General features: G+C 38.9%; 1 protein-coding gene across 1 annotated transcript; it reads left to right on the top strand.

Moving 5' to 3' along the window:
* Positions 1 to 4,433: 4,433 nt before the first annotated feature.
* Positions 4,434 to 5,381, top strand: LOC124226343 (olfactory receptor 1N2-like). Its single transcript, XM_046639482.1, has one exon. It carries the CDS (start codon positions 4,434 to 4,436, stop codon positions 5,379 to 5,381), a length of 948 nt encoding a protein of 315 aa, XP_046495438.1.
* The last annotated feature ends 6,116 nt before the right edge of the window (positions 5,382 to 11,497 follow it).

Here is an 11,497-nt window from a genome sequence, read left to right as displayed (position 1 = left end):
CCAGTTCTCAAGAAGACACAGGGAGGGTCTGGGATGAGTGTGCCCAAATTAGTCAATTAGGTGTTCTTGGCAGAGTAAGGGAGCAAACCAGGACAGTTGTCACACTAATTGAATTTCCTCCACTTAGAAGTACAGATCAAGCCTGGGAAGAAATATTCCTCCTAACACTAGAACATTCTACCTATGTTAAATCAGCTTTTGGCGACCCATGTGAAGCAAATATGTAGCAACTAAATAATTTCCACCTCCATATTCAGAGACCTCCAAATATATATCAGAAAAAATAACCACCTAGAAGATTCTTGATAAACGATAAGAAGACTGGAAAGTTTTTTTGCCAGATATGGAATTCTTGGTTGACAAGTTTTCTCTTTCAGCACTTTCAATATTTCATCTCACTGCCTTCTGACCTCTGTGGTTTCTGATGAGAAATCAACTGTTACTCTTACTTAAGGCTCCCTTGTACATGAAGACTAGCTTCTCTCTTGCTGCTTTCAAGATGCTCTTTGCATTTCAACGGTTTGATTACAATGTGTGTCTTTGAATTTTTCCACTTGGAAATCATTAAGTTTCTTGGATGTGTAGATTTGTGACTTTTATTGAATTTGGGAAGTTTTTGAACATTGTTTCTTCATATATTCTTTCTGCCTCTTTCTCTGTCTTCTCTCACTCTTGGACTCCCAATATGCATAATGTAGCTATGCTTGATGGTGTCCTACAGGTCTCTTAGGCTCTGTTTTTTCCTCTTTACTCTTTCTGTTTCTCAGACTGAATGATTTCATTTGGTCTGTCTTCAACTTTGCTGATTCGTTCTTCTGCCTGCTTAAATCTGATGTTGAACCCCTCTAGTGAAGTTATCATTTCAATTGTGCATTTCAGGTCCAGCATTTCTATTTACTTACTTTTTAAGCTTCTATCATTTATTAGATATTCTCTATTTGTTGAGATATTTCTCCCCTGCATTCCTTTAGCTTTTTGAGTATATTTAAAGACTGTTGATTTAAAGTCTTTGTGTAGTAACTACAATGTCTGTACTTAGCTTAAGGATAGTTTCTGTTAATTTCTTTTTTCCTGTGAATGGGAAATACATTTTGGTTCTTTGCATGCTTTGTAATTTTTTGTTGTAAACTGGATACTTTGAATTCTATTATGTGGTAACTCTGAATATCAAATTCTCCTCTTTTTCAAGGATTTGTCATTGTCATTTTCTATGGGTTGTATTTGTCTGGTGACTTTCCTAAACTATTTTTGATAAGATTGTTAGTCTCTGAATTCTCTCTTTCTTTAGCTTAGTTGTTAGCTAGTTGTCTTACTGAGATTTCCTTAAATGCCTGCAGCCAAAATAAATAAATAAATACTTTTAAAAGGAAGAAAGGAAAGAAAAGTATCTCTAGGTTTTTGCAGATTGACTTTGTGTTGAGGCCCTCAATGTCTAGCCACAGCATTTATAACTCCATCTTAGCCTTTACTCCTTGCTTGCACTTAATCTAAAGATCAGCCGTAGGTGAGAATTTATGATCTTCTCAGGTCTTTTCTGAGCATCTGTCCTTCTCTAGACATACATGTGGCTTTCTTGGTTTCCCAGTATATATGGGAGCTTTTCAAAGCCTTTATTACCAAAAGATTCTCACTCTTAGCTTTTCTTCCTGACTTTCAGCATGACTATTCTTTTCCCTAAATGCTATTTTTTGTCCCAAGTGGCAGTGGCTTGTTTACTTGGCTTTCAATGTTTTCAAGGAACTCCTTCTACATAGCTCCTTCTATGCTCTGAGAAAATTCTGAGTTAGGTGAGACAAAGGCAGGCCCTTGCATTAGCTCCTCAGGGAACCGAAAGAAAGGTCAAAGCAGATAAACACAATTCTTTGAGAACAAGGTATGCTCTACTCCCTCTGGGATGAGGTACCCACAATAGGAACATGGGCTGCCATCTTCAAGACTGCCATCTCACCAGGGAGGTGGGTGGGGCAAAGCTATGATAAAATGCTACGAAGTTTCTGTAAACCTTTTACTACCTTCCAGGTTGATTCTGACACTTTTGCTATGTTTTTCAGTGTTTCTGCAGAGGGATAGGCCCTGTGGTCCCTATTCCAACATTGTTTTCTGACTTACATTCTATTGCTTGGTTTTTGACAATTCTATTTCAATCCACTTTATCTCTTAACTTTTTATTTTCTAATTATTTGTCATTTCTAAGTTATTTCACCTAGGGGCCTCTATAATCTGATCTTGCAACTCCTCATTTTTTAAGCATACATTGCTTGTTTTCAGATATATCTTAAATCAATTGCTTTATTTGGTTTAGTAATATTTTTTCTAACCTAATATTAATGGTTTTCTGCATTTATGATTTTCTATTGATCATAACTTCATTTATTTCATTATATTTTATGCATTCTAAATTATCTGTCTTCTGTGTTCATACTCTACGTTGTGTACTTTCTTGTTTTGCTTTTTGAGATAGTTGCATTATTATTGTCCTGTGAATACACATTCTCCTTATAGTATCAGATGTTATTTCTGGCAATACACAGAAGGGATGAACTAAGAGTCATGTCAGTCCTGGGAGTTTAAGGAGAAGATGAGATGAGCCCTAAGTGGGAAGGCAACATTTACCATGAATTACAGTTATTTTCTCCCACTTTTTAGCATTCCATTTGCCAACATTTTGTGTCATGTCTTTATCTTCAAACCACTAGGATGAGACAGAAATGATTTGAAAGAAGCATTCTTATAGTAATACCTCAACCCTGGGGTTTTGGTGGAAAGAGCTGAAAAGTGAATGACTCAGCTAAATGCTCAACATCACCTTTCCTCGATTTCACTATCCAGAAGTACTTCTGTGTAGAAATGTAAACAGAATAGAGGCAAGTGCAGACTTGAATTCACTTTTTTCCTGATATCTTCTCACAGACAAGCAATAAACCTCCTCCAGATGTCAAGTCTCAACCTAGCTTTCTGCCCCCACATGACATTCCAGCTCATAACTGTCTTCCTTATCCCCATGGGTTTCTCACTTTTTATTATTACTGTTGATTTCCTAGACTTTTTGTTTGTCTCAGTTCTCAAGGATTATTGTGGTGTGTGGGAGGCAGCAGTGTAAGCTAATCACCCTCCTAGCAACAACTTGAAACCCAAATTCTCATAGAAGTCAAACAACCTGTACCAAGGTAGTGAGGCCAGGAAATTTTTTAGCCAGGTTTGGAATCAAAATTGGCTGTACTCCACCTCCTGTTCTGACTCCCTTCTGCCACCGTTTCTAGCTGTCCCAGGGGATACCTCAGCTCAACTACCACACTAAGAATAGAGATACACACATATCTCTGGGGACAAACCTTATCAAGTGCAAAACTACCAATACACTGCACTCCCTCCTCCTTGGTGCTCCTAGGTGAGTGCTGGCCTAGAAAGCCAAAGTATGAAGCTAGAGCAATTACTTCATGTTTGTGTCTGAGGATCACCTAAGAGAATCATACCCCAGAGGCCCAGAACCTAGAAATACTTCCGTGACAACATGTGTAAAGCGCAGTTAACATCCATCACTGTAATTTAGGTTGATGCTTTCTAGTTTGGCCCAATACAACCAGCATCCCCGGGCCCTCTTGCCCTGCTCATTTGTGATAGGCTAAGAAGATCCCTGAGCACTTGAAGCATGGCCCTCTGAGACTACAAGGGAGAGCTGTAGGAACAGGTGAGTTTCTCTGATAATAAATGCTACTTGGGCCAGATAAATATGGTGAGAGCTATGAGAAAGCTGCAGGGTTATGTTTTCCTTCCAATACTTCCAAAGATTCCAGTCAGCTTCTCTGCCTTCTGTCTTTCAGACCATCCTGAGATGAGTAGTGGGAACTACTCCCTTACAAGGTGAGTCATCTATATCTGCCTCCTGCAGAAGAGAGGTTAAGTTCAGAAGGTGGCTATGATACATGGTATTGAAGGACATGGGAAGTGGTAACAAGAGTCTCGGTTTGCAATTACTATCTTCTTTGCAATATTGCGCAGGCGACTTCACTGAGTTTTGAAAACTCATTTATGAAATGTATGTAATAAAATTTATGAGTATTTAATTAGATTCTGCATTGTATAGTGCTTTGGGTTCAACGTGGCAGCTCTTATTGCTTGGACATTAGATGAGCTGAGGACCTAGAAGCCAAGGAATGTGAATCTTAGTGAATATATAGCAAGGATGGAAGTAACCTGGAACTCACCTCTCAAACCAGTACTTATCATCTTGCGTTTTCATTTTAATCTCTCTGCTTGCTTCTCTCCTTTTCCAGGTAAAGTAACAATGGGCAGACCTTGGAGGGAAGATCCAGTGACTTGGGATATACACATATGTGAATTAGATGAGAGGTGTCTCTTTTAGGGAGGGCTAAAAGTACCACCTTTTCTACAATTTTTGACCTGTCTCTCTTCTTTCCCCCCAGAGTGTTGGCATGGACAGAATCAACCAGTCCAGTGTCACTGGATTCCTCCTCTTGGGTCTTTCTGAGAGGCCAGAGCAGCAGCCACTCCTATTTGGCATCTTCCTGGGCATGTACCTGGTCACTGTCATGGGAAACCTGCTCATCATCTTGGCCATTGGCTTTGACCCACACCTCCACACCCCCATGTACTTCTTCTTGGCCAACCTCTCTTTTGCTGATGGCTGCTTTTCTTCTACCATAGTCCCCAGGATGCTGGTGAACATCCGGACACATAATCAGACCATATCATATGGGGAGTGTTTGGCCCAGATGTACTTTTTCATGATGTTTGGAGGACTGGATGACTTCCTTTTGGGGGTGATGGCCTATGACCGCTATGTGGCCATCTGTAAGCCTCTTCACTACTCCACACTCATGAGTCCTCTTGTGTGTGTGCTCATGCTCACAGCATCCTGGGTTCTCACCAACCTTGCTGCCCTCTTACATACCCTGCTAATGGCAAGGCTCTCTTTCTGTGCAGGAAACACCATCCATCACTTCTTCTGTGATGTGATCCCTCTGCTGCAGCTCTCCTGCTCAGACACCTGCACCAACCAGGTAGCCCTGTTCACTGTGGGCTCCATAGTACTTACTGGTCCTCTCTCCCTCATCACCTTATCGTATGCATACATCATCTCCACCATCCTCAGAGTCCCCTCTGCCTCTGGCAGGCAAAAGTCCTTCTCCACCTGTGGGTCTCACCTCACTGTGGTCTTCTTGTTCTATGGTGCAGCAATCGGTGTCTATTTGTGCCGTTCTCCATCACAGTCACGGGGTCAGTACACAATTGCAGCTGTATTTTACACAGTTGTGACTCCTATGCTGAACCCCTTCATTTACAGCCTCAGGAACAAGGATATGAAGACTGCACTGAGAAGGCTTTTTGGAATTCACACTTTCTCTTCACAGGGACTTTAATGCTACATCCATATTTTGATGCTACACTCTGGAGAACCCTTGTGTTTATGGAGCAATATCATCCTCTATCACATTTACTTAGGAGTTAGAGAAAAGTAAACTAGAAATCATTCTCTTAAACTCCCAAATCTGACAACATATGTAATCAATGTATTTCATGAAGGATGTGCATTGTGTTATAAATGTTGTAAAAAATCCCTGATGCTGTGTAGGGTAATCTCAGCTAGATAGAAGCGATGTCAATTAAAACTTCACTTACTTGCTGTTATTCTAATGAAAGTATGAATATTTTTTAACATAGAACTCAATCAGAATTTATTAGTTTCCCCAGTTTGCCAGATGCTGTGTCAGACAGAGGAGTTATTGATTCCATGCTCTTATAGAATTCACTTTTCCATGTTGTGTTTAGTTGTACATATATGCAATTAACTATAATAAAGGTACAATCATGGTGATTTCCCCATAAAGCTTAATATTTTATTCTACTTTCTTAACACTTTAAATGTATTATGCCATTTAGTTCCCCAATTTTAACCATCTTGGATTAGGCACTATGATTATCACATTTTACAAGTGGGGAAACTATAACTACTAAGTGGGGAAGAGAAGGTTGAAATGTCTTTCTTCTCTGACTCTGGAGTTCAAATTCTTACATGCTTTCATATCCCACTTCTCAATCCTAATGTTTGTACTGAGAGACAGATTCATATTAAGCTAATGTGCGTACGCTGATGCCTACCTTGTGCCAGTCACTGTAATATCCTGTATTGGCAAAATGTAAAAGTGAGTAAGATAATGACCATGTCTATACAGGGTAGAGACAGACACGTGTTCAGTTTAGTGTTAATCAAATCAGATGGTGATAGTTGCCATAACAAGTGTTGGAGCACAGAAGGAAGAAAAATAATTCTGCCTAATGATGGTCAGGTACAGTTTTACCCTGAGGTGACATTTTATTGAGACTTGAACTGTCAGGTCATTTGGACTGGTGAAGAAAGAGGAGCGAAGATTTCATAGAGACAGGCTATTTACAATAAGGGCATGCTAGTTCTTCAAGCCATTCCAGCCCAACTTTGGAAATGATTGGTGGTGGTTACCTCTCTGAATGTGTGTCTTGCCCTTTCTTTCCCAGTTCAGTTTCCATAAAGTTTCTTGATCAGTTCTGTTTTGTTTGTGATTATCTTTCCCTACTTTCCATTGTCAATGCTTTTGAATTCTGGCTGCAGATTAGTATTCCCTTGAGCTCCAGAACTCTGTAGAGGTGAGATCCTAGTATCTTTCATGAGAACAAAATAAAACAGGTAAGTCTAGCGCAAACAGGTTTGAGAACTCTGTTGTGGGATTTCCTTTCTGGCAGTAAAAGGACAGATGAAATGAGCTATGAAAATACCTAGTACATTATTTGCCATATTAAAATAAAACTCAGTGGGAGGTAGAGCATGTTGACAGCAACAAGAAGTTCCTAAATATTTATTCCTGGTTTAATGTTTTAGTACCCAGTTCAATTGTTTATTCTTTATCTGCTTAATTCTCCACTTCTATATAAAAGCCCTTTGAGACCTGCTACCCACTATGTATGGTTCTATCTATGAATAATAACTGTATTTTATTTTTATGCATTATTTTAAATTATACTAGCAATATTATCAGAGTGAGCATTCATCACTTCCAAAGAGTCTGTTATATTCTTGTCTTTGTGCTTCTAACTCCATTCAAAAAAGATGAGCAAGTGGATTGCTTAATGATCTGCCCACTAGAAGGATTTTCTCACCACTGTTCTTTAGAGTTACTCTTGGGGTTTTACATTATAAGATAGATTGTTGGCGGTATACATACTCCATTTTCAGCTCATCACAATGTATCACGATTTTATCCTTGAGCCAGGTTCAAGTGTTTTCCACCCCAGCAGGAGAGTAGTATGAGCTGAGTGAAAGGAAACTGAAACCAAGGAGGAGGACATGGGGATTTGGGCTGATCATCCCTGTTGCTTGGGTTCTCTGGCTCTGCTTGAGCCTAATCCAAAAGAAAACATTTCCATTGTGTGTTGGCTTGCTGCTGCACGCTTGCACACTGACTCAAGTGTTAAAAGTGGGTGAGGGGGGCTGGCCCCGTGGCCGAGTGGTTAAGTTCGCGCGTTCCGCTGCAGGCGGCCCAGTGTTTCCTTGGTTCGAATCCTGGGCGCGGACATGACACTGCTCATCAAACCACGCTGAGGCGGCGTCCCACATGCCACAACTAGAAGGACCCACAACGAAGAATACACAACTATGTACTGGGGAGGCTTTGGGGAGAAAAAGGAAAAAATAAAATCTTTAAAAAAAAAAAAAGTGGGTGAGGGATCTTGATTGTTTATTGCAAAAGCACCATCAGGTTTTCACTGATAATTTCTGATTTTTTTCGTTATATAATTTAAGCAATACCCTCTTTGGCTACCCATCTATCTCAGCCCTAGAAACTCCATGGTAAATTAGCCATTTCAACAGATCCCTATAGGAGTTCTGGCCTTGCTGCACATTTTGGTATTTTGTATTTTTATTTACATTCCTTCTGAAGGTTAAGTGCCACCACCTGGGCCTCTGAATAATCCGGAAATTTTATCTCTGATGATGTCAGGAAGCCATGCTCCATGTTAACACTTTCTGTCAATTCTGTCATAGGGAGGAGAGCTGTTATTCAACTTCTCAGGAATTCTCTTGTCCTCCTCACTGGTGTGTTTATTGCTCTACTGAAGGGAGTGTCTTCTGTCCCTTCTTGGGGAAAACTGTTAGCTAGTGTGTTCTCTGATCTCATAGAATAAACCCATTGTAACATGGCCACACCCCTGAGATTCTGACCTCTTCCTTGATATTTTGCTAAGGTGTTCTAGCATCTGCATTTCATTTACTGTAGGCTACCATCATATCCAAGCTTATTGATGATCCCAGCAGTGTATGAGAACTGATTCTAGGTGTTCCTGTCTCCTGAGTCTTATGAGAGTGCTCCCGGGTCAAACAATTTTACCCTATCCAGTCTTATGTTCCATATTTTCCTTGTCCAACATCATGAGGATCCACTTGTATTTGTATTCCTTCAGTTATTAGCGGCATGTGTTAGCCAAGTCTCACTCCCCTTTTGATGAATAAGGTAAATATTCCCATAGCCAAGACTATTGTTTCCTGTTGGGGCTATACTGAAAGCTATTCCAAATTATTAGTCTAGAGAATGAGTGAGGCAGGAATTTTGAAGAAGGCAAACATCATCTTGTCATCCACCTCAGAAGAGGGTTTTATCAATTATCTAATGCTACATAACAAAGCACCTCCAAACTTAGTGTTTAGAAAACAACAACAGCAATCACTTGCTTGCTTTACTTTGCTATGGGTTAGCAGTTAGATTCAGCTCAGCTGGGTAAATCTTTTAGTGGTTTTGAGTACGTTTACACATGTGTCTGCAGTCAGCAGCCCATCAACTGGGCAGCTGTACTTCTGGAGACTGGCTGCTTTTTAACTGAAGCATTGGAGGGAGACAGGATCATGTGTCTTTCATTATACAACAGGCTGGCCTAGGCTTGTTCACATGTTTCCAGTGCTCCAAGAACAGCAAGAAAACAAGCACTTTTCAAATCCTTGCTTGAGTCAAATTTGCCATTGCCCTATTGGCAAAAGCAAGACTTACAGTCTATCCATACTCTGGGGTGAAAATTTCACTTCTTAATGGAAGGAGATCCACTTACATTGCAAGGATGCAGAATCAGAGAGAGAAATAAGCTGTAGCCAAATGCTAAATATATCACAAAACCTTTTCACAGTAATCAGGCAGTGGGTGCTCTCTCTTCTCTGCCAAAGGGAAGTGCGATGCTTCCATCCATCTGTAAGATTTAAAAGATTCTGCGGATTCAAATTACTTCATCCAAATATCCCAATAACAGGTCTCACATTTCCACGCTTTCCTTAGCAGAACCCTGAATTCAGAATAGGATACCTTCTAGGGCTATGTTCCTCAAATTCATGTGATCAGATTCTGTGTCTGATTTTCAGGACAAACTACACTTTGGCCGATTGTTTTAAGTGGTTATGTGGAGCCATTTGGCTTTCACAGGGTACTGTCAGTGAATAGCTGCCTGAGCTGAGTCTGTCATTGTCCTTCAGTATGTATAAGAAAGAGAGCAAAAGCAAACTAAATTCATGATTCTTAGACTTAACTTTTATTTTTTCAGTGATAGAGGTATTGCATAATCTGGTGTTTTTCCTTCTATCTCTATCCATCTCCAATGCACTATAATGGAGAGTCTTATTGATTGTGAAGCTACACACACTAGGTGTTACTACTGCCCACTCATCTCCAGCAGTGTCCTTGTTACCATCTGAACAGCAAGCAATCAATTTCAGAACTCTGTAGTGAAGATCTGTTTGTTTTATTTTAGAGCCAATTTTGTTACCAAATACATTAGTTTGAGTTTCTTCAAAGTTGATATTGAGACAAAGACATGGTTGCAGGAGTTTATTTTAGTGATGATTCTAGGAAACATGAATAAGGGAAAAGGATACAGAGAAGAAAGACAAGCCAATGAAGGATACAATACCGTGTGAATTATGCTGTATGCAACTTTGTACAATCCTTCTAGAGATCCTCTGAGAAACCTTACTGAATACGATTCCGCCAGAGGTCAGGGGTGTGGTGGCATTTATATTTCCACTTCTATCAGCTGTTAGTTTTGTTCTTCCTACTTTTCCCACTAATTGCTTGCTGTTTTTGAGAAGTTTCTCTCTTTGGCACTTAGCAGTTTGTCTGTAATATGACTGATATATTTTCATTTGTATTCTCTCTGCTTTGATTTCACTTGACTTTTTGAATCTGTGAGTTGATGTTTGTCATTGGTTTTGGAAAGATCTCAGACTCTATCACTTTGAACATTGCCTCTGCTCCATTATTTCCATCATCTCCTTCTGGGGCTTTAAATAAATATGCATGTGTATATTACACCTTTTGAGTGTCTTCCTTATGGCTTTTAGGTTCTGTTATGTTTTTTCTTTCGATTTCTTTTCTTTTTATGATTCAGCTATGAGTTCCCTAATCTTATTTTCCGTGAGTTCACTTTGCTGTTAAATCACCTAACTATTTTTTTGGTAACTGGTTTACTGAGATATAATTCACAACTCATACAATTCACCCATTTAAATTGTACAATTAAATGGTTTTAAATGTATTCGCAGAGCTATTAAATCTTGTGTCAGTTTTGAATAGCTTTATTTTTCAAGGAATTTGTCAATTTCATCCAATATGACATATTTGTTCCCATAAAGTTTATCATCACTTAGCAGTGGTAATCATTCTTTCCTTCTTGATGTAACTAATTTGTTCTCCCCCCTTTTTCCTACTGAGTCTAGTAGCTGTTTATCAGTTTTGTTAATCTTTTCAAAGAATCAACTTTCTGTACTTCTCTTTATTATTTCTTTTCTTCTGCTTACTCTTGGTGTATCTTGTCTTTCATTTTATAGCTTCCTAAGATAGAACCCTACTTCATTTATTTGATACTTTTTTCTCTTTCAATGTAAATTTCCCTTTAAGCATTGCTTTAACTGAAGCTCATCAACTTTGATATGTTGTGTTTTCAATATCTTGCGAATTGAAATATTATCTTATTTCCTTTATTATTTGTTCTTTGACTCTTTTTTTTAGAAGTGTGATGGTTAGTTTCCAAATATTTATGGCTTTCCTACATATTTTATTGTTGTTGATTTCTTTTTTGTTTTTAATTTTTTTACATTTGTTTATTATGAAATAATTTTAGACTTCCAAAATATTGCAAAAATAGTAATAAGCATTCTCATATACCTTATAACCAGCTCCCCCAATTACTATGGTATAATTATCAAAGTCAAGGAGTTAGTGTTGATAAAATTCTATTAAGTAATCAGCAGACCTCATTCTAATTTTGTCACTTGTCTTAGTAGTGTCCTTTTTCAGGCCAGGATCCAATCTAGGGTCACGCATTGCATTTCACTATTGAAATTCCTTTTAATTTTGTATAGTTTTTTTCTCTGTCTTTCATGACCTTGGTGCTTTTGAAGAGTACTGGGCAGTTATTTTGTAGAAACTCTCAATTTGGAGGGGTCAGATGTTTCCTCATGCTTGAA

Source organism: Equus quagga, chromosome 1, assembly GCF_021613505.1.
Source record: "Equus quagga isolate Etosha38 chromosome 1, UCLA_HA_Equagga_1.0, whole genome shotgun sequence".
Lineage (NCBI taxonomy): Eukaryota > Metazoa > Chordata > Mammalia > Perissodactyla > Equidae > Equus > Equus quagga.
The sequence above is the reverse complement of the archived record's forward strand: the minus strand, read 5'-3'. Positions and strand labels throughout refer to the sequence as shown.

Bases quoted from the DNA above. Each gene is read 5' to 3' on its own strand.
- LOC124226343 (XM_046639482.1), top strand. From the start codon at position 4,434: ATGGACAGAATCAACCAGTCCAGTGTCACTGGATTCCTCCTCTTGGGT.